Source organism: Stigmatopora argus, chromosome 3 (genome assembly GCF_051989625.1).
Source record: "Stigmatopora argus isolate UIUO_Sarg chromosome 3, RoL_Sarg_1.0, whole genome shotgun sequence".
NCBI lineage: Eukaryota > Metazoa > Chordata > Actinopteri > Syngnathiformes > Syngnathidae > Stigmatopora > Stigmatopora argus.
Genome location: NC_135389.1, coordinates 6994379 through 7021722, shown reverse-complemented (window position 1 = coordinate 7021722; position 27344 = coordinate 6994379). Strand labels below are relative to the sequence as shown.

Sequence of the window (27344 nt, the reverse complement as noted above, 5' to 3'; positions counted from 1 at the left end):
ACCTCAGTCAATTTACATAGACATGGTAAGTTTGGAGGGAATTTCTACCACCAAATTTTCACTGAGCCATGGGAATAGCCGTCACTCATCCCTTGGGTGGTGGAAACAGGCTGTGGGCATAGAACATGTGCTCCCTCGAGAGAAATGTTTTAATATTTCGAGATTAAAATTTAAATACAATGAACAATAAGTCCATTATAACATACACACAAAAATTGACCTGTAAGTGCCCTAACATGAAAAAGGAATGACGCAAAATTAACTCATTGCCTGTCACTGACACTGAGAGATCTCCCTTTCAACTAAATTAGCAGTGGGTTCTCATCTTTCTGTGCCATTTGAAAAAATGGATTGGACGTCTAGCGCCGTCAATTGTGGGCAGTAAGTTAACTTATTTGGCCAAAAATTATCTAGCCGGCCTACAAGTGATCTAATTGGCACGAACGTGGCACACAAACCACAGAGTTTTATGCCCCTGCTGTAGATGAAAAAGGTCCACCATAGGTTTTGTAAAACTTACACATCCAGCATAATGGGCATGTCATCTTGAGTCTTGGTTTCAGTCAATTACTGTTTTGCAAGAACTAAAGACAGACAAAAAGTGTCAATGACTATCTGTAGAGAGCGACATATATTTATCCCCTCAGGGACCAAACATCATTACATTTTGTAATTATAATCTATATATTGTTTCTAAGATCTGCATGAATAATTTACATTCTAGAATGATTTGATAAAAATATCTACCGTAATTACTCGAATATAACACGCAGGTTTTTGCAAAATAATTAATTCCAATAGTTGGGGGTGCGTGTTATAATCAAAAACTATTTTTTTATTTTTTTTTTTATTTTTTTTTTTGTGTCTTGTTACATGGCCCTTAGCCTGGTGCTTTTTCTTGCCAAATAAATTGAATTGAAATTGAATTGAATAAAATAAATTACAAATTTTCGATCGAAAAAAGCATTGTCAAACTCACTTTGACGCACGGATTTTACGTCATCTCGTAGAGCCGACGCACGGATTTTACGTCATCTCGTGAAGCCGAGACCACCACTGCCCCCCTCTAGCCTCGTACCCGTCTCAGTTCACCCTCTCTCAGTTCAGTGTTATAATCAATAACTAAAATAAATTACAAATTTTCGATCGAAAAAAGCATTGTCAAACTCACTTTGACGCACGGATTTTACGTCATCTCGTAAAGCCAATCAGATGATGTGTTGTGGGAGGAAGAGGAAGTGGATGAAGGAAGCGTGGACGTTGATAGGATTCTCAACGAAGAGATGTATGAGAGGACAGACAAAGAGAGAGAGGAACTTTTCATTTGAAGGATTCTAATGAATAAATTTGTTTGAACAAAACAATCGTGAAACGAAGAAAAAAAGGTAAGATTTCTGATTTTCGTCAGCGGGAAATTTTAGGTGCGCACTATATTCGAGTACTGCGTTTTTCCAGATTTTTTTGGCCCAAAGTTATACCTGCGTGTTATTTTCGAGTGCGCGTTATATTCGAGTAATTACGGTAATCCAATATCCTAACATTGTAAAGGTCTGGCAAAATATACTTTAAAAGAGATATTTTAGAATCATTTTAATTTAAAAAGGTACAACAATGCTGTTTCCCATGTGCATATATCGCATAAACCTGCCCTTGACTCTATGAACGTATTCATGGAATCGGCCACTCATTGTCACTCGTTTTTCCCCCCCAAAATCTTAATGAAACCTCCCTCACCATGATCTATTTTACTGTAAGCCTGGGGATGAGATGAGATGCTGGGGCAAAATGGAGAAGCGATGAAAGAGGAGAAGATGATGAAAAACATGTGAGAAGGAAGATATGAAGGGGGATGTGTTACAATTTCCTGAACACATTTAGAAAAAAAAAGAGACAGCCCTAACAATATGGATAGATGGCGTTTCTGTGTAAAGAAAACTACCGTGCTTATGGGAAACGTCTCATTAAAAGAGGCATTTATGCAAGACAGGGAATTTAACAACTTCTTGCACATACACACTAAGAAGGACGCTTACTTAAATCCACATTCAGAGCCAATTAAAGTTGTTTTCCAGAACAGCCTCTGAATTGTATTGCACAATAAAAGAAAGAGGTGAATGGTTAAGAGTGGAATGTTTCAACCCTACAGTAACTCTAAGCTGTCAATAAAAATAAGATTAAAATGTTTTGTCAATAAATTCACTTTCAAATGTATGTATTCAATCATATTCTAAAGGATTTTTACCCCACATTTTTTTAAATCAGCAGCTTTCACTGATGCATAAACTCACATTAAGCTGACTAAGGTACTTAACAAGTTGCAATTTATCACTTTTAAGCCTTACTGCAGACATCCCATGAAAGCGGTGTCTATAAATCATTAATCAGCTGTTTTGAAGAAAAAAAAATGTTATAATTTCCTGCAAATAGCCATGTGATAACAGAACGTGAAATAGTTTATTTGCTTTTATCAGCAATTTGTTACACACTTAAGTACGAATGATTAGAAAATAACATCTTTATTATCTTGCAATGACTGCCATGTTCTTTAGTTGGACAATATTTTTAACAGAATATTTTGTTAATATTTGTTGCATGGAAAGAAACTGCATAATTTACCTGTTGTTTGACGAGAATTTAAAGTGTGGTTGATTGTACAGTTCATTAGGGGCCCGATACAGAGTTTTCTTGTTTTATATTCCAACCGTAAAGCGTCACAAAAAAACTAAATAAATAACTGTGGGGGAGAACATTAAACCCAGTGTCCTGTCAGACTAGCATACATTCTCAGAGGAGCATACCCATGTGCTTATACAACACTTTCCATACGTTAAATGTTGCTCAGGTCTGTGTAAAAAATGAAATTCATGGTGAAATAAACAACCATTCACACTTACAATGATGCGTATAGATATTTTAGAGAACGTTGAAATGAACATTAGTGCTATTAGTGGGTAAGTATAGGTATTACAAACCCATGCAAGAAAAGAAAATATATTGAAACCCAGCAAAGAATTGGTCAGAGTCAAGATTTTATCATGCTCCTTTGAATTTGAGGTAGTGGTTTCTCTCGCTTGCTAACATTAAAATAAAATATGCATCATTCATTTTATTAGTAGTAGTATATTTCATGTGTTACACTGGCTTTTTATTTCCAAGTCCTTGAGGGTGTCTGCAATCATAATTGGTAAAGTCATCTTCTATCTTAACGTCATTTGTGCATAATTGGGTTTGTGAATATTAATAATACCCACATTAATTTGAGAAGATAACTTAATTTCACGACTATCACTAATTACTAAAAATCACTAATTACTTGTTTAAGTGTGTTCATCTAAAGGTCACAATTTTCTTCACATGGCTTTAGGTGGAAAATATTTGGAACTCCTGATCCTCTGTATTTGCCTAGGAGCAAAGGTTCTTTTTATGTGTGTGCAGGAGTTCTTGTGTGCGGATAATACTTACCACAAAGTTACTTTGTGTCAACATTACTTGACTATCACTAATTACTTGATGATTAGCTGGTCTGGGATAACTCCAACAATGCTACATGTGCTGAATGATAATTTGCCATCAAAATAATTATTAGTGCCCCCCGCGAACCTTGTGAAGATAAGTGATTTAGAAAATAAATGAATGAAAAAAAAAAGATTGGAAATACCACATCTGCATTCATTGATAAGTATATTAAGTGGGTTTTGAGTCAAACAGGCTTCACATTGTTCAATGAATGAAAATGAATGCTTTATATACTACCATTTTATTAGTATTGATACCACATCTCACATTGCCAGTTTTAAACTGAAATTTTTATCTTATATATATTATTATATTATATATATGTATATATGTATATATATATATATATATATATATATATATATATATATATATATATATATATATATATATATATATATATATATATAAAGTACATGGATTGATACCTAATATGTTGATTTCATTCAGCGTTTTTTATTTTATACTAAAGATAAAATTTGCAGTTTAAAACTGGCAATGTGAGATGTGGTATCAATACTAATATATGCCCCAGTCAGCTGATTGTCGGACTATTCCTTTGATGACCGCTGTGTTTCCAACACTCATTCTGAGTTCTTCTGCCTTCATACGGTTCTATTTCTTGTTATGATAATTTTGGTACTTTGCATCATTAGTTTACTCGCCGACTCGGTCGTACTGCTTTTGGTTGTACCTATTAACTGCATAGAATTTGCGACTTGGCTCTTCCCGGGCCTGAGTGGGTTTTCTCTGGGTACTCCCACATTCCAAAGACAAGCAGGATAGGCTCAACACTCAACACTGCCCATAGGTATGAGCGTGAGTGTGAATGGTTGTCTGTTTACTCGTGCCCTGCAATCGGCTGGCCACCGATTCAGGGCGTCCCCCCCGCCTTCAGCCCAAAGTCAGCTGGGATAGGCTTCAGCACCCCCCACGACCATTTTGAGGATTGAGTGGTTTTGGATTTGAACCCATCCATCAATGGCTTGCCATTCATACCAAGAGCAAATTTCAACTTACACTCATTGTAAGTTATCTCTCGTAAAATGCCCCTTCACTGCAAAGATGCCTTAGGGTGGGGATATGAAAAAGCTTGAGAAGGGGAGAAATAAAAGTCGTTTCCCAATCGTCCTTTTGCAGTTAGGAACCTGCATCTTTATCCCTCTCCTGGCACCATGTTGATTTTTAGAGGGTCAATGAGGGGTAAAGGGTAAAACGCAGCATACCAACTGTTCCAATAAGTGGAGGGCGGGAATCTTTATGTAAAATATGCGTCTCCCTTTGTGTGTTCAGTCTCATGCCGTGTTAAAGGCATGGGGGCAAAAATACGTTTTAAAATGGACAATATGGGGCTTTGTTAAGGCTAAAAGGCAGACTATTTCGATTTTCTATTTCATTGGGCCGCACACTGAAAATGTTCTGAGCCACCACTTGAACCTCAGAATCTCAAGTTGCCAATCAGCCGACCTGAGGCACCGAGCACAGAATGAGGATGGACAAGTACTGTGGTGCTAGGCCATTTAAAGGTTTTAAAAAATCTTACAAATGTACAGGCAGGCCAGTGAAGGGAGGTAATGTGGTCCCTCTTTAATGAGTTAAAAGGCGACCAATGAAAGACTGGCTGACTCCCAAATAATGTGCTTTACAGTAATCCAGCTAACTCATGTTTTCCTCTCTGAAACACTGCTGTAGCATTAAGTTTTCATTGTTCAACCAGTACGAAAACACAACAAACAGCTCAAACGGCAAATAAAAGCCATATAGCCATACAGAAGACTATTTTAAGCTTGATGTGATTTATATTTATCTCAAAACTTGGATGATCTTGGAACAACAACCAAATCTTTTAACAGCAATTCAAATCATACAAGATTTGCTTCTTCTTTTTTAATAATTCAAATGCAAGTTGTGTATGGTTGCGTTTTGCAGTGACAGGTATTTTAATGCAGGCTGCTGTACAGCCTTAGTTAAAAAACAATAAGACAGAATATACAAGTAGAAAAAGTAGATTCAAGACACTGGAAATGGTCTTTCAATGCACACCAAAGGACAGACATACGATTCCTAACATCGACTGAATATTGGAGGTGCAGTGGCCCAGCTGCTATATATAGCATTGACCAAAAAAAAAAAAAGATAAGTAATTGCAAGTATGCACGCCACGGAGACCCACACAACACACAAAAACGCTGGCAGGCAAAATATAACAATAAGTGTTAGAAAAAGGTTGTAACTCAAGAAATAAAATAACAGTGTGGTATTTTCCAATAGTCCACCATGTGAATGTGTTTCATTATTGCTGACACGCAACAGCAGACCAGCACACACCATGTGGAGTGTGTGGTAAATAGGGTATTAAAAGGTTTCATTGCACCCTGTAGCGCCAGCAAGAACAGCATGGCTACACACTCCTTAAACTACACATTGTGTTGTTTTTTTCCTCTTAAGGTCTTTTAGGGGTGTGATTCGCAAGGTTGAGAGAATATTCTCTGAAGAGCATAGCATGCAGCGCTAAAGCTGTCCCGGATAATGAAAGGTTTCAGTTATCACCACCCGTGGTTTACAGCTTTTGGAGTCTTATACAGATTTTGAATAGTTTGTAAGTCCAGGTTTTACATAGTGCTCACACTTTTCAGATTCCTGATGGTTAAGTGTATTATAAGCACAATGTAAGTATAACTTAACCACACATTGAATATATAGTATAAAAGGCAATAGAGTTAAAATAAGTTACTGGAAGATAAAGCATCAGATACATTTACCACCTTTTTAGTGAAGTCCATGGCTTTGAGGATGGAAAGGTTGAGTGTCTCCAGTGAGGCCAGGACTCCCTCATAGTCCCCCATGTGCTTGGCAAAGTAATCTTAACACACATATGCATGTAGATAACATTAATACTGTCCTTTCATTAAAAACAACGTCATTTTTCACTTAATATTTTAGTGTTACAATGACCAAACCAACTTGTCCACATACTTTATGCATCAAAAATGACATACCAATTGTAAGAATGATCTAGACCAGGGAATTCCTAACTATTCCACAAAGGGCCAAAACGAGTGCACATTTTCATTCCAAAACGATTTAATTAGACAGACAAGTTTTGACAAGACAACGATGACCAGAAGGGTGAAACGAGAGGCGACACAAGTGAAATCAATGTGTAATCACACGGACAAGTTACACAAAAGGAAATCGCCAAGCATATTTAAATACAAATAAAATAAAAAATAAATCAATAAATAAACCCCAAAGGAACTCAAACCTACCACCATTATCCGAAACTACTTAAATTCAGACCCACTGAATATGTTAGCTGTGCCTGTACACTTAATGATGTAGAGTGACTATGTATAGTTTTTTAGAAAACACCAATTACTTGCTTAAATATACCTTCACCTATCAATTGTTTAAGTGTGTTCATCTAAAGGTCACAATTTTCTTCACATGGCTTTAGGTGGAAAATATTTGGAACTCCTGATCCTCTGTATTTGCCTAGGAGCAAGCGTTCTTTTTATGTGTGTGCAGGAGTTCTTGTGTGCGGATTATACTTACCACAAAGTTCCTTTGTGTCAACATTACTATCACATCACAGCAGATCGCAGGAGTGGTAAGGGTAAGAAGGAAAGAAGGACAAGAAAAGGATCAGAAATAGGATTTCACATGCAACTGACAATGCAAACACACACACAATTGGCAAGAGTCCGATCTACTTCATTTTTGTCTGCTGGAGCAGGAAAGGATGTGATTAACAAAAATGAGGCATGGATGGAGAGATACAAAAAAAGAAGAATTAAAAAGACTGGCAAATTGTAACTGATGACTGGGCATTGGATGAGATGGAAAGAAAGTCCCCATCTGTTCAGGTCCTGAATGATTGTTCAGTAAATAATACAAATGCAATGAAATGCTTGAAAAATTAAATTACTTTTTCCATTTCTATTTCACAGAGAATGAAGCCACTCAGATAAGCAAATAATATAAATATATCCTCCACCAAATTGGATTCAGATGTTGTCTCTGAGTAGCACAAATTCTGAATGGCATTTACCACAGGCCATTTTAACCGCAGCTGAAAAATATTTATTATTTATATTAGCACCAAACATAAGAGTTGTCTTTGAAACTATTGATTTAGCATTTTTATACAATGTAAAAGAGTCAAAGGTCAGAGATTAATAATCATTCCTATATTTAAAAAAATACAGCCACAATTTGGCTGTCTTTTTTTTACTGAATCATAAACAAACCAAATAACAAATATGTTGCAAAAATTCATGATACAGGACTGAATTTATTTACACAGTTAGAGCCACCAAAGTACAGATACTGCCAAAGCTCACTAGGGAGCATTTTAGGGTTCAGTGTCTTGCTAAAAGTCACACTGCTAAAAGAGAGCATTCAAAGTTGGAATTGGACTGCTGACCTGTTATTAAATGTCCCACACTGTGAACTCCACATTAGCATATAACCAGTCAAATAAAAGTAATTTTCTACAATGGAATGGTAGAATCTCATCTCATTTTCTGAACCGCTTTATCCTCATTAGGGTCGTGGGGGCTGCTGGAGCCTATCCTAGCTGACTCCGGGCCAGAGGCGGGTGACACCCAGAATCGGTGGCCAGACAATTGCAGGGCACAAGGAGACAGACAATCATGCACACTCACACCCATACCTAGAGGCAATTTAGAGTGCCCAATCTGGAGGAAGCCGGAGTACCCAGAGGAAACCCACGCAGACCCGGGGAGAACATGCAAACTCCACACAGGTGGACGTCACCTGGATTTGAACCCAGAACCCCAGAGCTGTGAGGCCGACGCGCTAACCACTCGCCCCACCAGGCTTGAATCATTTAAGTGAAATTCTACTGGAAAAAAATAGGTTATATTTCACTCTCCTTGTCTCATCAATTAAATTATCTTCTAATTCTTCTTTAAAATTGGTCTAAATGGGGGTGCGGTGTCAGATGGGTAGAAGGAGGAGGCGTGGTGCCATATACAAATCACTCTTAATCAAACCACCCTGTCTACTAACTTCCTGCTATCTCATAAAATGTTTGAAAGGTGAGCAAACGATTAGGACTCGCGGGCCACAATTGTTTTCGATATGTGACAGAAGCGCCGGGCCAGGAACAGATGGATGGATGGTTTTAGCGAATTAATGTGAATGAATTTGGGGAAACATTCAAATTCAGTTTTAGTGGGAAGAATGTTGTTAACCTCACTCTCCTGTCAATGCATTGACTTCAAAGGTAAAAGTGTAAGTAGTTCTGGAAATTATCCAGACATAGCCGTGGAGTCGGTCAATTAATATGGATATGTGATGCGCTTTGTTGATGTCAATGATGCTGAATGTTTCCTCACAGTTGTGGGCCAAGACAGACAAAGTCAAAATCTGTCCTCTTCGAGTTTGGAAATGTGACTTAATAAAGTATATTCATCATTTGAACTTCTCCTTTAAGACAAACTCAGAGTGAAGCTCATTACATTCCAGTTGGACTTCTTGCGGTGCTGTTTCAGGGTATGGCAACTTTGGGCATGGGTCTGAATACAGTAAAAAGCCTGAGATTGATATACTTTCAAGGATTTCAGTCAAAAGAAGTTGACGTCATTTCTAAGCTTATGTAAATTTGGCTGACAATGGCAGCTCTGCAAGAAGATTAATGTAGCGATGCACTGCCCTTTCACAGCTCAACATGAGTGGCCGTGTATCAAACTGGGTGTGACATCATATCACTCCACTTTCGAATCCACTCGTTTAAAGAGAGGGTTGACATGCAAAGTTGATTGCAACCAACTTCCAAACATAGATGACAACCTTTAACCATTTTGACCTGTCATAGGCCTTTAATAATGGCAAACAAATTGGAATTTCACAATAACTTCATGGTTATTTTCTAATTATAGATTGGAGAACTGAAGATGCCTGGTGATGTAGTGGTTCACTCGCTTGACTTCGGTCTAGGCAGTCGTTGGCTCAATTCCCGCTGGTGGCGGTATGATTGTGAGTGTGAATGATTGTTTTTCTGTGTTCCCTACGGCTGACTGGCAACCAGTCTAGCTAGGGTGTAGTAGTCTGTCTTTCGTCTGAAGTCAGCTTGGATAGGCTCCAGTAACCCCCGCTACCCTTACAAGGATGCACAGTATAGAAGAAGAATGAAAAAATAAAGTTTGAAGGACTAAAGCAGGCATAAAATAACAGCCCCAATTGTCATTTGTGGCCCTCAGACCGTAGTTTACCCATGTCTAAGAGTGTAATTTCAGATTTTATGTACTTGTGAAAATCAAAACTATTATTGTCTTTACATGGCAACACACTTGTGTGGGTGTCAAGCACCATTGAATGTATTGCATCTTTCTTAACTGCACCCACCCAGGTGTTGAGTTATATATATATAATGTGACAACAGGCAACATCATTAGTCTGAATCGCTTTTTCTCACACTGCCACTAAAATAATAACTTGGTCGTGTTTAATACTGCATATATACCATTAAATATAATTGAACTTTAACAACAATAGAAATTGCTTTCTGTTCTCCCTGGCTACATTATACACTACACTTCTTTTTATGGACATGGATGTGTAAATTATCAAGACCAATGGTGATTACTCAGCTCGCAGTCAGTACACTTCTCCTGATTGCAAAATATATTGGCCTGATTGGTCCATACATTGATTTAATGAGAGCCAGTCAAGGGAGGTCTTCACGGAGCATCTACAATTGACTGATTAATGATTGGTAAATAACAGTGGAAACCAAGATGATGAGAAGATTTCATAGTTTCCTGACATTAACAATTGCCCAAAAAATGTTCAATTACAATGACTGAATTTAAATTGATTGATGTATTTATTATAAGCAGATGAAGATAAAACTATACTGAAATATTTACTATGATTGGAATTTGGAAGTTTGAGATAAATACAAATCCATCATCTACGTGATAGGTATTATTTTGTTGTTCGAGACATGTGAGCCTGATTTTATATTGTATTCATTTTACGATACTTTGGAGTAATCTTGCACTGACAGATGAGCTAATGTTGCTAATATGAGTAGCATTTATCCTATTTCTAGTGTTCTTTATGAAACAACATATGAGTTACGTTTGCTATCAACCCAGAATACAATGCAAGCACAAGTTTAACGAGTTAGTTACTGTTGTCTAGCACAACACACCGTTAAATGTTGACGATGTTTGTACATTGAGATGCAAACAGTCAGTTTAAAGCACGTGTGCACCCCTAAAATAATGGAGGATTGTGATACCTGTTTTCTAACTATTATGTGTGACCATCAAGATTATGACTTTTTTAAAGCAGCAGATTGCAAATAGGATGTGTTGTGTTTCAGCGTTGAGCTTTAAATAGATAACATGCACAGAGCTCTTTCACTCCAGTCAAATCTTGTTATGGCTTTTAGCTCACGTTAATTGTTCTGCTACTTAACGTTCCGACAAACAGTAACGTGACAGTCTAGTCTTCTGCTGGATTACTGCTGGCCAAAAGTACACAGCATTCATTCACTAAACCAGGATGCTATTCTTTTCACCCTTGCAAAGTAAATCTAATTACGTGTGACACGCGACTGGCGTCAGGCACGACGTGATGCCGCCAGAACGGTTTTAACATCTGGAAATATAAGGTGTGGCGTGAGAATGACCTGCTATGCGCAAGAAAAATGCTGAGTTGGTAAGAGTTTACTACTCCGAATGCCATATTTGTGCTCACCTGGTGTTATCAGAGTCGATAGTATGAAATAACTTCTCCAGCTCTTCCTCATTCAGCGTGCCATCAGAGAAAAAAGCCTGGAACTCATCTAGAGAGAGTTTACCATCATCTGGTGGACACAGAAACACATTGACCATATATATTACTATTGCTGACATATTCAGAATAGTAGTTTTCAATTTGATTGCAAGGATTTCTGTTTATTCTGTTTTTCTTTTGCAGTAGCTCAGCAATCAGGCAAATTGATATCCTGCTCAGTTTAATTATGATGAAACGGTAAAAAGTAGTAAAGAACCCTTGCGGAGGTTACATCCAAGAAGCCGTATCACACAACGAATGACTTTCCCAACCCCCCCCCCCCCAAAATATACAGTACAGTTGTACCTCGTGATACAACATGCTCGTTGTACGACGAAAATTTCGATCGAATAATTCGCTCGCGATACGATTAAAATTTTGAGATGCGACCAAGCCAGGTGGCCATGACATGAGAGGCTGTTTATCATTGTAGAGCACTGTCTTTTTTGCCGCATCTCTTTCGTGTATAACTAATTTATCTACGAGGACTGAACAATTTATTCAGACGAGTTCCGACCAGGAAACGCACAACGCGCATGCGCGGGCAAGAAGAGGGTTTTCTGGGTAATGGAATATACTCGTGCACACAACACCCATAGGCAATGGCACCCTTTCTCAGAATAAAACTTCATTACCCACAATCAATACGTGGGTAAGCTCAGCTATTGCATTTTCTAAGGAAAGAAGGTCTCACGATCGTTCTTTAAAGACTATTTCTCGTTGGCAAGTGGTCGTGCGTTCTCCGATTGTGAGGACATTTGTGTGCATCATTTTCGGAATATTTTGAAGGCAATCCAACAGCAAACAGTCCTTCGATATCGAACGTGAGGGTGGAGGCGTGGCAAACCGCTAACCCGGAAAACGAAGGTAACAAAAGATTAAGACAAAACTCGAATTCAGTTTTGTGTAAAGTTACGTATGTTTGAGTGTGTCTATATATATTTATCCAAGTTAATTTAAATTTGTTTGTTCGTTTACGAGTGCCGTGGATAAAGTCCCCCCGAACAGCCTCCGCCTCCGTGTGTGTCGTTGTCTCTTCCCTCCGCAAAATGCGTCTAATTTTACATCTATTATGCACATTTTATTACTATTAAACCACTCGTTATTTATTACTTTGTCAATATATGGCGAATTAGAAGAAATAAAACATATTTTCCAATCCAATATCCTGTTTTTGGTGTTTTTTCAGAGGGTTGGAACAAATTAATTTGTTTTCAATTCATTTCAATGGGAAACGTTTGCTCGAGTTATGAAAAGCTCGACATACGATCTCAGTCTCGGAATGGATTACGATCGTATGTCGAGGTACCACTGTAAAAACAATACAAATTTTAACATGTAACATAATATGTATACGTATATACATGTATACACACATATATATATATATATATATATATATATATATATATATATATATATATATATATATATATATATATATGTATATATATATACATATATACAGACGCTCCCCTACTTACAAACATTCGAGTTACGAACAACGGTACATACGAACATGTCTGCAAATTGCGTTTATGTCAAAAAATGTTCGTAAGTTCGATTTTGTATTGCGCGCCTTTTTCCGAGTAGTGCTTCTTTCCGCCGCTAATACCGACGCCTGGCGCTGTGAGCGCTCAGCTCACCCAGCATCTACCTTCCTCTGCCCAGTTCGTTGCAATGCGGAAGTGCATGAACGTATCTCCTTTTTCATTTGTATCATTAAATATCTCGTGCATCCATTATTGAATATTGTTGGTGAAAAGCGAAAGGCTTCTATTGAGGGAGGTGCAAGGAAGAGAGCCATTTCATTTGAAATGAGTGGCAATAATAACGAAGCTTGATGCGCGTCAGAAAGTGGTGAGCGTTGCACGTGAATACAACTTGAATCGTTCGACCGTCAGTACCATTTATAAACATAAAGATCGAGCAGCAGGACCCAAATATTGAACGTTGCACAAAGTTTGCAAATCAATTGAATGATGCCATACAGTGCTACCGCATCATTTATGATGAAAAAAAGAAAACTGCAATCGTCATTAGATAGCTTCTTTCGGCCAGTTTCTAGTAAATCTCTCTCTCTCTCTAATGTATGTATACAGTACTGTATGTATTCTCTCCATTTTATTACATGTTTTTTTCAGTACAAACCAGTGCGTGTTACTTATACAAGCCTTAAACATACAAATGCACGTATATAAACCTTCATTATACTTATATAGGCCTTAAACATAAATTATAATACAAAATATAGCACTGAGCAACTTACGAACAAATTCAACTTATGAACAATAGCTCGGAACCTAACTCGTTCGTAAGTAGGGGAGCGTCTGTATGTATATATATATGTATATATGTGTATATATGTATATATATATATATATATATATATATATATATATATATATATATATATATATATATATATATATACCAGTGGCGGGCCGTCAGGGCCTTCAAGGCCTTCTCTGCTGGCCTAAGAAATATCTGAATCATATTATATTTTGTCCATCAATACTTATTATTCCAAATGGTTTGTTAGCTTGCTTTCATTGCTTTCCCCCCTGGTTGCACTGCTTCCAGATGTGTGTTTTCATATTGAAGCATTTAACCAATCACATTTCAGCCATTATTTGTTGCCAGATCAGATCTGCCTCAAAGCCTTCGCAATCAGTTCTGCGGGGTCTGCTGCATTAAACAAGACTGTTGCTTTTAACCAATCAGATTTCGAGTTGGCAACCCCACAATGATTTTTCATAGGTGTTGGCATTTTGCTGGCTGGGATACGTAATTGCTTTCACCAACTATGATTGGCTAGTAGGCGGGCCAAAGCCATAGTGAGGCAGCCAGAGATCGCAAACTACACCCACAATGGCCGACAGATTTGGTTGCAGATTTGCTCACAAAGCTATTTTCCAGATGGACTTTTCCAGAAAAAATGGATATCATTAAGAAAGGGCGGTCAACTCCGAAGCTAGCAAGCCTGTTATAGCCGGGAAAATGGTGTGTGCGCCACTTTCATTGCGCTAACTTAGCTGCACAAGCAAATATATTGTTGTGTTTATTTAAAGCCATTTTCAAGACATACTATGCCGGAAATATGACAGGACAGGCTCGACTTTCATCATTAGCTTCGATGGCGATAGAAAAGAAGGAATAAAGAAAGGAGGATGGATATTGTGTACAGTTAAAAATAATTTTTGGTGAGTATTTAATCACTAAATGCTGCTAGGATGTGGATTTTACCCCAGTTTAATTTTTGCCATTTCGCCATTGACGTCCATCGCTGTCTTTTCCCGAGGAAATCACCCCCCTGGCCTGGTTGTAATGTCTCAAAAGCTCCAGTATTTGTATTCAATCAATAAATGCTGCTAGGAATTTCTGGATTTTACCTAATTTTAGTGCATTTTTTGTCATTTCACGTATGGACGTATCGACGTTCATCGCTGTCTTTTTACCGGGGAAATGATACTCCGGGCCCAGTTCTGATGTCTAAAAAACTCCAGTATTTGTATTTAATCATGAACTGCTGCTCAGAAGTGGATTTTACCCCATTTTTGTGCGTTGATTTATTGATTATTTTTCATGTGTCGCAGCTCTAGCTGCAGTTTTGAGGGTTGGATTGATACATTGAAGGCGCTACGAGAAAATGCCTATATATATATATATATATATATATATATATATATATATATATATATATATATAAAATGCTCGTCTTACGGGGGAAATTTCGATCGAATAATTCGCCCGTGATGCGGTCAAAATTTAGTGATGCGACCAAGCCAGGTGGCCATGGCATTTTTTTTTTGCATATCTTTCGTGTATAACAATATTTACAAGCACCGGATGAGTTATTCAGACCAGGAAACGAACAACGCGCATGCGCGGGGAAAAGAGGGCTTTCTGGGTAATGAAGTATACTCGTGCACACAACGCCGACAGGCAATGGCACTCTATCATAGGCGCCGTTCGAGGGGATGCGAACACAGATGCTACAAGCTAAAAGGAGCCACTAGCCAGCGCCCCCGAAGCTCCCATGAGCAGCGGCGCGATCGCTGATAAAAGACTGCTGCTCGTTGGCAAGTGGTCGTGCGTTATCTGATTGTGAGGACATTTGTGTGCATCATTTTCGGAATATTTTGAAGGGAATAGTACGACAGCAAACAGCCCATCGATAGCGAACGTGAGGGTGGAGTGTTTGTTCCGTTTACGAGTGCGTTGTGTGGAAAAAAAAACGAAGCCCCCGCCCCTTTTGTGCCCTTCTCCCCTCGGCGAAATCCGCCCAATTTGAGTTAGATTAAACACTTTATTTCTATTAAACCACTCGTTATTTATTACTTTGTCAATATATGGCGAATTATAAGAAATAAAATATTTTTTTCAATCCAATATCCTGTTTTTGGTGTTTTTTTTCAGAGAGTTGGAACGAATTAATTTGTTTCCCATTCATTTCAATGGGAAACTTCCGCTCGAGTTACGAGAATCTTGTCATACGAGCTCAGTCCCGGAACTTGCTTCTATCTCGAGATACCACTGTGTATATATATATATATATATATATATATATATATATATATATATATATATATATATATATATATATATACACACACATATATATATATATATATATATATATATATATATATATATATATATGTATATATATTTATATACATACACATATTTAACTGTGTCCCCATTAACTAAAAAATACAGAGGAAATTTCATTCATAATGGTCCAGACAGTACTGTAGTTTCTTTAAAATCACATTTGCTTTTTTCTATTCCTAGCGATCCATTAAAAGCTTTTCTCTGTGTGGTGGACTGGAGCGAGGGATGTTTTTTTCCTGGTTTCTCTGCTCATATGACTGATTGTCTCTCCACATGATGCAGAGCTAGATATCAAATATTCATTTCCATGCCCTCAAAGTGTGCTCGTCCTTGAGTGTGCTTCACTGGATACAGGTTGAGCTGTGGGGCCACTGCATCACAACTAAAAAAAACACAACGCCTGCAGCCGCAGAGAGAGTAAAACACAATTGTGGTATTAAAAAAATAGGCTTCTATCCTTCCTCCTTTGTTTACTGGTTGCATATAAATTTGAGAATGTCTAATTACAAAAAAGAAAGAAAAAAGCTCGGCCTTATCACATGTTTAATAGTTAGTGTTGCGCAGTACCGTAGCTGAGTTACCCAACTAATTTTCACAGTAGTGAGTGGTCTTAACATTGATGTATTGAAATAGCTTCTCAGTTGGGAGGGTGTTTCTCTCATCACGTAATTCGGGATTGCTCACAGAAGTGACAATATTTTTGCGCCGGGTAATACTAAACATTCAATGTCTCTCTCTTTCATTTGACACCAGGTTACTGCCCTTGACAGTGTATAAAATTTCCCACAATATGTCTGTTAAATTAACTGAGCAGAAAGGAATTCGCACACTTGGAGACTAGAGAAAGGGGCAGAGATTTGCACATTTTGTTAATCCCATGGTCCGACCATAACAAATTCTTATGTTTGAAGTCTTCCTAAAGCATTTGCACATTTAATATTTAATATGCAATTGCCAAGTAATCTCTTCTTAACGTGAACAACAACATGAATGATATACAAGTTATATACATGTTTTTTATGTTAACACAAATCACACGCTTAAGTAGTCCTCACATTTAATTTAACAAACCATCAACCATCAACATCGCAGAAGATAGGAGTTTGTTGTATGTCAACCATAGAATAAACTGGCATCTGAGTGTTTTGAAAGGGAAGCTTGTGCTTGCATTGAGAGCCAAGAGATTTTCCGCACCGCAGTGTTGCATTTCGTTAATTATACATCTAAAGATTGGACATAGTACTGTGTCTATGTTGATGTTGGTGTGCAATAAATTGCTGTTTTATGTGATTGGTGCTCTGAATTACCAAACTAGGGCTGCCATTATTAATTCTTTTGTAATCATTTTTCATTTATTTATTATTGATTATTTGAACTGATAATTGAGTACCTCCCAAAATATGTACATACTGTGATCCTTCACCTCACGGCTTCAACTTTCTCGGCTTCACTACATCGCAGATTTTTTTGGGGGGAAAAAGTTCATAAAAATGTGAAAATCCACACCGAAGCCACTCCCCAGTCCTCCACTTGCTACTAGGAAAATGGTGGAACACAGAGGACTTAGCACTAAAGAAAAAAATGGAGGGCAGCGGGCGGTGCTCATCATTTTTATCCGAAAATAAAGCCTTCTGAGCAGCTGGGAACCGCTGTGAGGGTGGATTTTTATCAGAAATGCGAGCCCCCTGCAACCTTACGCTGTGGTGCTTATTTGAAAATAAAACTTGCTCGGCAAACTGGACGGCAGAGAGCATCAGCGAAGGGGGATTTTTTTTTTTAAATAGAAATCCCCCCTATTGGCCTTGTCCAAAAATAGAGCACTTTGGCCGGCGAGGATGGCAGGACGTCGAGGCGGAGCAACGTGGAAGTTGAGATTCCATTTAAGTCTGGGCAGTGGGCTGAACTCATTGCACTTATCTGAAAATAAAGCTCCTTGGATGGCAAATTTATGGTTGGACGACACGGAGGACCGAATTGGAAGTTTAATTTCCTGGGAAGACGGCCGACGATTCGACGGCCCATGCCCGCGGCATCGGTGGCCCGTGCAAGTTGTTTCTTTTCATCTATTTATAATTGTGAAGATATATCATAACAAAACCATCAGCACATTTCAGGTTATCTCTGCATGGATTTTGGATGTGTGCTTTTAAGAAGGTACTACCAAGAACATTGAAATTGTAATTTTATCATATTTTCTTTTGCATGGAAAAAAACAAAAAAAATAATATATGGGCTTGCTGCGAGAGATCTCAATTGTATGCATTCATTAATCTCTTGTACCGCTTATTCTCACAAGGGTTGCAGGGCTATTGGAGCCTATCCGATCTAACTATGGGCAGTAGGTAGGGTAGAACCTAAATGGATTTCCAGTAAACTGCAGGGCAGAAACAAACCGTTCAGTTTCAGTCACACATTCATACCTTTGGAAAAATTCTAACAAGAACAAGGGGAAGAAAATGAATTACATTTTTTGTTTTGATCTGTTGAGTCATGCACAATTAGTTTCTTATCCTGGCCCTTGGGGAAAACTTGTCTGATTGAGATAATATATTTAAAAAAAAGAAAAACAGGGGAACAAACAGCAAGAACGATAATTTGGGATGCTTTTCCACATGGCCCAATTTTAGTGATGCTGGTTGGTTCACAGCATCAGGACTGCCTTTCCAATTCTGTCTGCACTCTGCTACTATATTTAATCAGATTTAAATATTTCTAACTTGACCCTCCAAGGTACAGCAGTTAAGCATCACTGAGTGCCTAGCACTGGTGTTTATTTCAGCAGTGACCCAATTTACTGTTACGTGCAAGAAAGCCCACTAAACATAGTTGGAAATTGTCCAATGAAGGAGAAGAAGCAGGACAGCAAATGTTGTAAGAGGTGTCTGGCTGCAGTCGTGTCCTGTGAGACCAAATATACTGGCGTTGGGCAGCTTCCGATCACAGTCCTCACTAAAACCCGGAGAAAACCCACGCAAGCCCCGAGAGAACATGCAAATCTCCACACACAACAACTTTATACCATTGTTGATATTATAATTAATTTTGCTAACTTGCTGAACTGTTTGGAACCTGGCAGAAAAATGCTAAAAGTCACTTTTTTAGTAAGCTGTACAGGCTAATTTGATACAGGCTATTCGTCCATGTGATGATAATGTACAGCTTAATGTTTTAAATTGGTCATTGGTCTGTGTATTGATGTAAATATATTAAAGAATGAATGCTGAGCTTGTCTCAACACTAACAATTTCAACTTGATATAAATTCTCAAAAATATACTCCATATGCTATCCCATTTTGGATAGATATATTCTATTAATTCACTCATTTTCTGAACCAGTTATCCTCACATGGGTCGCGGGGGGTGCTGGAGCATATATCAGCCAACTATGGGTAGCAAGAGACAGACAACCATTCACAGTCTATACCCAGCAGTAATTTAGTCTCCAACCAGCCTACCCTGCATGTTTTTTTGTATGTGGGATGAAACCGGAGTACCTGGAGAAAACCCACACACCCCGGGGAGAACATGCAAACTTGACACGGTGAGGACCAACCTGGGATCGAACCCCCTTAACCCTGAGGTGCTAACAACTGACCCACTGGGTCACCTCAATACAAATATTAAATAAATAAATAAATAAAAATCAACAACGGAACAAATTGCAAAAACATCCTCTACATATTACATTACTATCAAGAACATCACAAAATCAAATTTCCCCCATGACAAAAAAAAACACAAAAAAACGGTAACCTGAGGTGCCACAAAAGAAAAAATAAAATAAAACAAATATCACCCATTGAAACATTTAGGGGTAATACTGTGAAACACACTCAAATGGTAGCTGAATAAAAGAAAATGAGATGAAGAAAGCTACAAAGGGAAAAAAACTCAGACAAATTAAAATTAAATACTCCTGTGAAAAATATAAAATATAAGTTTGGGAAAATAATAGCTAATTTTTGGGGGGGGAGAAACAATAATCATATAGCCGGAACAAAGGTCCTCCAGAAACTGTAGGTGGTGTGCGGTAAAATCATAAAAGGACAAAAGCAAAAATGTTTGGACCAATACAGATTGTTCAACCTCTAACTTAACATTGGAAATTAATTTGTAGAAGCAAAACCTCATGCAGCCAAAACATGATGGTTCCCTGTAGTAAATTTTGGGGCTCGGAATACTACAAACAGTAGCCAAACACAATCATCTTGTGTGAGTAGGTGCTGAATAATATATAAAATAGTTTGTGATTTGTGTGTTCCTGGGAGGATGGGGTGATTTTTTTAGGGAGAACAGAAAGAAGCTGAAAGATTGGTTACAATAATTTGTTGCATGAATTGAGTTCTGAGCACACACAAACACTCATCCCGGCACAAAAACAATATGTGATAGACAAGACCAGTTAATAAGGTAGAGAGACGAGGGGGATTTTGTTTTGAATACGAGTTTGAGCAAGGTAAGACAAAGAGATGAAGTGGAGGAACTATCGTACACACGTACAGCGGGAGTAAGATGGTGCTGTCCTCGTTCTGAAAGCAGGGTCACTTCCCCCTTCCTGTTGCTATGACAACCCATCATGCAGAGCCCCAAATCTAAAGCCTTGACAGTATAAGGGAGGAAAGAAGATGTTGTTGGAGGGATGGGGGAAACAAAAATCAAAAATAAGAAAAAAAACTATCACATATTTTCACCCTAAAACAGAAATTGTTATAAAAACAACAAGAATAGGGACCTCAGTCCCCCTTCAGATACACATGAAACTACCTGCACTACAGTAACATTGTACACATTCTGCTTTTAAATGTAACATCTGTATCAGGCAAGTGGTTTGCACATCCACATCACACTGCAAAGATCATAGATTCAAATCCATTCATCAACCTATGTGGGTTTCCCCATCAAATCCAAAAAAATATATATACAGTGGTACCTCGTCATACGACCGTTCGTCATACGGAATGCTCGTCTTACGGGGGAAATTTCGATCGAATAATTCGCCCGTGATGCGGTCAAAGTTTCGTGATGCGACCAAGCCAGGTTGCCATGGCATTTTTTTTGGCATATCTTTCGTGTATAACAATATTTACGAGCACCGGATGAGCTATTCAGACCAGGAAACGCACAACGCGCATGCGCGGTGAAAAGAGGGCTTTCTGGGTAATGAAGTATACTCGTGCTCGCAAAAGTATCCCCGGTAGCAACTCTATCATAGGCGCCGTTCGAGGGGATGCGAACACAGATGCTACAAGCTAAAAGGAGCCGCTAGCCAGCGCCCCTGAAGCTCCCATGAGCAGCGGGGCGATCGCTGATAAAAGACTCTGCTCGTTGGCTGCTCATAAGAACATCGGGGGCACTGGCTCGCAACAGCATCCCCGGTAGCAACTCTATCATAGTCGCCGTTCGAGGGGATGCGAACACAGATGCTACAAGCTAAAATGAGCCGCTAGTCAGCGCCTCGGAAGCTCCCATGAGCAGCGGTGCGATCGCTGATAAGACTGCTTGCTGCTCGTTGGCAAGTGGTCGTGCGTTCTCCGATTGTGAGGACATTTGTGTGCATCATTTTCGGAATATTTTGAAGGGAATAGTACGACAGCAAACAGCCCATCGATAGCGAACGCGAGGGTGGAGTGTTTGTTCTGTTTACGAGTGCGTTGTGTGGAGGAAAAAAAAAACCGAAGCCCCTCTCCCCTCGGCGAAATCCGGCCAATTTTAGTTAGATTAAACACTTTATTTCTATTAAACCACTCGTTATTTATTACTTTGTCAATATATGGCGAATTATAAGAAATAAAACTTTTTTTTTCAATCCAATATCCTGTTTCTGGTGTTTTTTTTCAGAGAGTTGGAACGAATTAATTTGTTTCCCATTCATTTCAATGGGAAACTTTACCTCGAGTTACGAGTAACTTGTCATACGAGCTCAGTCCCGGAACGGATTAAGCTCGTATCTCGAGGTACCACTGTACTGTATTTTCACGACTATATGGCGCACCACATTTAAAGGCGCATTGTCAGTAACGAGTGCTATTTCTGTATTTGACACACACACAAGACACACCACATTTAAAGGCACAGCTAGGCATGGCAAAACATACACCAGCTTAAACAAACACCATCTTAAACATACGAACACGCTAAAAACACGTTTTTAAAAAGCCAACGGAAGCAAAACTGAGTTCGGTTGTACTTTATTTAGCCATTTTACAATGTACTCACATTTTTTGATCAATCATCACCCACAAATCCATCAAAGTCCTAATTTTCTGTGTCCGAATTGATCAATTGTCAAAGGATTCATCAAAAACACTGTGTTCCCTCTCTTCATTGTCAGAGTAATTGTCATTGGCATGTGGCTCCACAGAAATGATGCCGGCTTTGGCAAAAGCTTGAACAACAGTGCAAGCAGACACGTTCGTCCAAGCGGCCACAATCCATTCGCAAATAGTGGCGTAACTAGCCCGGTGCTGCCTGCCACCCTTCGTAAAGCTGTGTTGATGCCGATGTCCAGCAGTTTTCAAGCATCTGTTGTTATTGCCTTTAACAACATTGCAAGCAGACACATTCGTCCAAGCGGCCACAATCCATTTGCAAATAGTGGCGTAACTAGCCCAGCGCTGCCTGCCACCCTTGATGGCGTGAAGTTTGAACTGAGCTTCGTAAGCGTGTCTATTTGTATTATATTCATTTTCGGGGGCCTTAGAAACCAAACCAAAATTGTTTTGCAATAAACACATGCCCACACTATATACGGGTACGCTGTAGGGGCGTGCCTTTAGCGTTTGACCCCACCCACGTCCGCCTTCTCTCTATATAAGAAGCGTGTCGGCAAGAAGTGTTCTCAGTCAGGCTTTAGAGCTTACACACGGCGCTCCACATATACAGGCATTATAATGCGCCCTGTCTATTTTGGAGGATATTTAAGACTTTTGAGTGCGCCTTATAGTCGTGACAATACGGTACATGTTATTTCCACTTTAAAATCCTGTTCAAAAATAATAAATTTTTTACTAGAAAACTGGACATTTTAAACTAAGTTCATCCATCCAAAAATAACCCTTTTCTGCCCTCTCCTCAACAATGACTGTAAACCTAAAATCCTGGCATTTCCCTATTACTGCCACCTAGAGGTGAGATCTTTTGCCCGAGCCCGAAACCCGACCCGACCTGAAATTCGGGTCAGGTCGGGCCTGAAATGTCAATCATTACTTCGGGTTCAGGTCGGGCCGGTCTTCTCTCTCGCTGCAAAAATAAAAAAGTATATACTAAAAGGATGTGTGGTCTCTCTCGCTGACTTATTTTTAAAATAGATCAATGTTTATAAAAATGTATACTAAAATGATGTGTGGAAACTAAGGAATACTATATATAAAATAAATAATTTGGAATTTTGGATTAAACAGAGAAGGCGCTGTGATGTCATTACAATTGGAGGCGAAGCCGCAGAGACATTGCATGCTCTTCGCATGTCACGGGAACTCGGCAAAAAGTTAATGATGAACTAAATACGCACCGGTACCGCTAAGTGTGAATTTTGGAAAAACTTCAAATTGATTGTTGAATATGCTAAAGAAACTTGCGTTGGCTTCGCTGAATGTAGTCAATGTGGCGCTTTGCTCTCATACGAGAGCAACAAGACTGGAACCTCGACGCTGAGCAGTTGAAATCGTCAAAACATCCATATCTTTCATCCAAAATTGGGACGCTTTGATAATTTTTAAAGGGTCTATTTTTTTTGAGAACCGTGGAGGAAACTAGCTAATTTACAAATATAAAATACTGCTCAATTTACAAAAAAAATCCAATTTACAAAATTGGTTATCGAACCAATTTATTTCAAAAGTAGAGGTACCACTGTATTGGTTGCTGGGGTTAACAAATACTCGAGTTCGCTCATCTTTAAATCAGGAATTGTTTACTGTGTGTCTTGGAGGGCTCTAAAAGACTTAGATAGACTTAGACAGAGTTCACAAAATTGTTCATCGGGCTAAAACACTATGGTGAGTTCAGGTTTATCTAAATTATGAACTTTCTTTTCAGGTACAACACTATTTAGGCCCAATGTGAGTTGCCCTCGAGAACAGCTACTGCCACAGTGCGGTTAAGAGGCATAAATGGGAGTAAATATCAAACATATCAGAACAAAGTCCAGGAAAGGTCAGCTTTTGAATATACATCTTAATTACTGCATTTTTGAGTGTAACTATTCAGCAGCTAGGCCAGTGGGTCAGATCACCTGTCTTATGACTTTTCTAAAGGGCAAAATGTTAAAGCTACTCTTTTTGAGCAAAGAAACTACCACCATTGATTTTAACCTTCAATAAACAATTTCCCTACAAGTTGAACTTTAACCAGAATACAATTATTTTTGTGATCATGTCTAATTGGCTCAGTGAACGATACAAACCTGTGTGTAAACAACTTGCGTGGGTCTGCCTTTCTAAATGTAGAGATAAGCCACACTCAACGATAACCTTTCACTTTACTGTTATCTATTTTGCAGCACAGTGGAAAGTAGAATAATAAGTAATCATCATCAATCTGCTGGCTGAACATAATAATGCGATGAGAGGAGTGTGACAGCATAGAAAATTGCACAGCAGATTTACTGGGTGGAGATTGTGTTTTATATGCAGGGTCATGAGGAACTTTATTGATGTGTGAGTGCTTGTTTTGGGGGGATGCAGTGCATTTTTTTCTGGTAATGAGTTGTCATATGTGATGGCGGATAATTGCAGTATTTTAATGTAGAGTTAAAGAGGATGTATTTCAATGTCTGCCTTGACTACACATCTAACTATCTGAAACCGACTGGCAGCCTCGCCTGCTCCCTCAAGGGATGTCTCATTTGCACAAATGGTTTTATGGTTCCTGTTAACAGCCAGACATACTACTTCACCTGCAAAGTATTGACTGCCATTTCCTACAGTGGTGCTTTCTAATGCAGCATGATGGTGTTTATTGTCAGATGATAAAATGCCAGTTTGTGAAACCAAGTCAGTATACCATGTTGTGTCAAACTTGTAATTTTTGTTTACATGGTGACACTGTAGATAAATGAACAGTAAAGGATGCCCAATTTGTACAACTGGATATGAATTTGCAGTTCACTACTCTGAGTGCTCCTACTACCACATCCGCTCTTTTGGCTCTTTCCGCCCTTGGTACTTCTCCACCTTCTCATATTCCCTCTTCCTGCTGTTGGCATAACCTGGAATTGGCACTGTTTTTATTCTCTTCTGCTTGTTGTCCACCAGCACAATATTCATTTGGTTAGCCTGCAGCTGTTTGTCAATCTGTGGTCCACAGTACTTTCTCCTTGTTGTTCTCAGCATTAACCATCACATTGGGAGAGTGGCTCCAGCAGAGCCCAGGAACAAAATATGAATCATGAGTCCAAAAGAGTGCCTGTCTAGAAATGGTGAATGCGACAGTGCAAATTTGAACTTGTGGATGACACGTACAAAGCATCCCTCAAATGCGAGTGGAACATTTTACATATAAAGCTCATAACAATATGCATATTAAAAAATGAGAGTTAGGGTCACAATTTGTTAAAATATTTTGATGACCTATTTGTGTTGCTGACCAATGATAAATGATCATTCTGCCTTGAGCTGATTGTGGAGATTGAGAACCAGCCAACCAAGCAGTGTTTGGGGTGTGAGCCGGAGTACCCAGAGAAATTTACAGAAGCCCGGAGAGAACATGCAAACTCTACACAAGAAGTTCTGAAACTGAGATGGAACTCTTGATCTCAGAACGGTGTGGCCGACACACTAATCACCCGCCCACTGGGTCACCAATGTAGAAATTATCTTTTGAAATTGTTTAGGACTTAGAAATTCAGCAAGGGTTTCAAAGCAAACATTTTAACTGGCTAGAAACATTCGAACAAGCTTGAGCTATGACTGATGTTTGACTATGCCAGGTGGTGAATCTGAAAAGAAGTCTAGGTAATAATATGGCATCAACTGAGGGTTTAGATTTGAGCCACAGCTCCTGGAGGAGAAATGTAATATAAAATTTGAATGTCAATAAGATTAAAGTGATTAACCAAAATAGACTCTCCTCATTTGTTTGTTAAAGGTCATTTTTACTAAAACACCTAACCAATACCATTGAAATACCTATTTTTCTTTGGTTCCGTATTGTTATTGGCATCAGCTAATTTGTAAAAACCTGACAAAGTTGTCTTCTTTTGACTTCTTGGTCGATGTTAAAGTATGTTTACTGAGCTGCCACTTGTAATTCCACTCCATTGAAAAGTCTTTGCATTTCTCCTTCATTTTAACGGCTTATTAAATAATTTTCTTATCCTTTTTTCATTATTTCTGGATATGTATATATATATATATATATATATATATATATATATATATATATATATATATATATATAAATATTTGCATACACATTTCATACAAAATTGTGATATACAAATGTTTAAAAGGTTTATGGTGTATAAAATGTATGGGTATAAAAGATTGTTGAGCAAATTATGCTAATTCAATATAAAATATACGAAAAATCCAAGTTACAAAACTAATTAGGGAAAAAAAATAATACAGGTACTCTACTTTGTGTGTGTATTGCACAACACAAAAAAATCACTTGGTGTGAGTTAATTACTTGTTACATGAACAACACACAGATTAAGACACACCAGCAAGGACGTGGAGCTAATGATGGCATGTAAATGTCATGCCTGAAGTACCCCTGGCACTTTCATCTCATAACAGAAATGCCCCCCCCCACTCTTCTAAAAATACACACTGCGGTGTGCAAAGCTTTTAACCAGAGAACACACGTTCACTGCTGACTAGAAGCCTCCAACCGTTAACTCATTAGGATAGAAGTGGGGAATCGACAGCTGCAGCTAGATTCTCTTCTTAGATGGAGAACAAAAACTGAGGGGCTTCTGATCATCAAGGACTGCTTCAACCAATGTATCTTAGCTCACCATGGCAACCCTCCTCTTGTGACACAAACACCCCTCGGTTTTTAAGCTCTAGAGCAGATATTTCCTCTTATACCTCTGATACTTCAAGCAGTCTGATTTTTTTTGTACACTCCTCAGAGTCTGTCAGAGCTCAGTCAACAGAAAACCTTGTAGAAGTCAAACCCCACAACAATTGTCCAACGACCAACCAAACAACCAACCAAGTGGTTACCAAAAGTTATGCAGGAAGTGTTAACAAATGTATAATAAGACAAGTGACTACTCAGTTTTTCCCATAACATGGGCATTTATTGCAGCTTTGTCTTGTTTTCATTAAAAGCAGACTATATCATAGTGTAACTATGCCTTTCCTGTATCTGTATTCTCACCCTCTTTCTACTGTGACAATGAAATTTCCCGAATATGAGATGAACAAAGTTATCCAATCCAATCCAAATC

At 38.5% G+C, this 27344-nt stretch overlaps 1 protein-coding gene across 1 annotated transcript in view; it reads right to left on the bottom strand.

Annotated features, from left to right (window-relative positions):
• The window catches only part of necab2 (N-terminal EF-hand calcium binding protein 2), an 89516-nt gene that overhangs the window by 45760 nt on the left and 16412 nt on the right, over positions 1-27344 (bottom strand). The window contains exons 3-5 of the mRNA XM_077595659.1: positions 11251-11359; positions 7072-7097; positions 6282-6379 (exon numbers count right to left, since the gene is read on the bottom strand). Of these exons, the coding sequence (XP_077451785.1) occupies positions 6282-6379; positions 7072-7097; positions 11251-11359 (233 nt within the window). The remainder of the gene's footprint in view (positions 1-6281; positions 6380-7071; positions 7098-11250; positions 11360-27344) is intronic.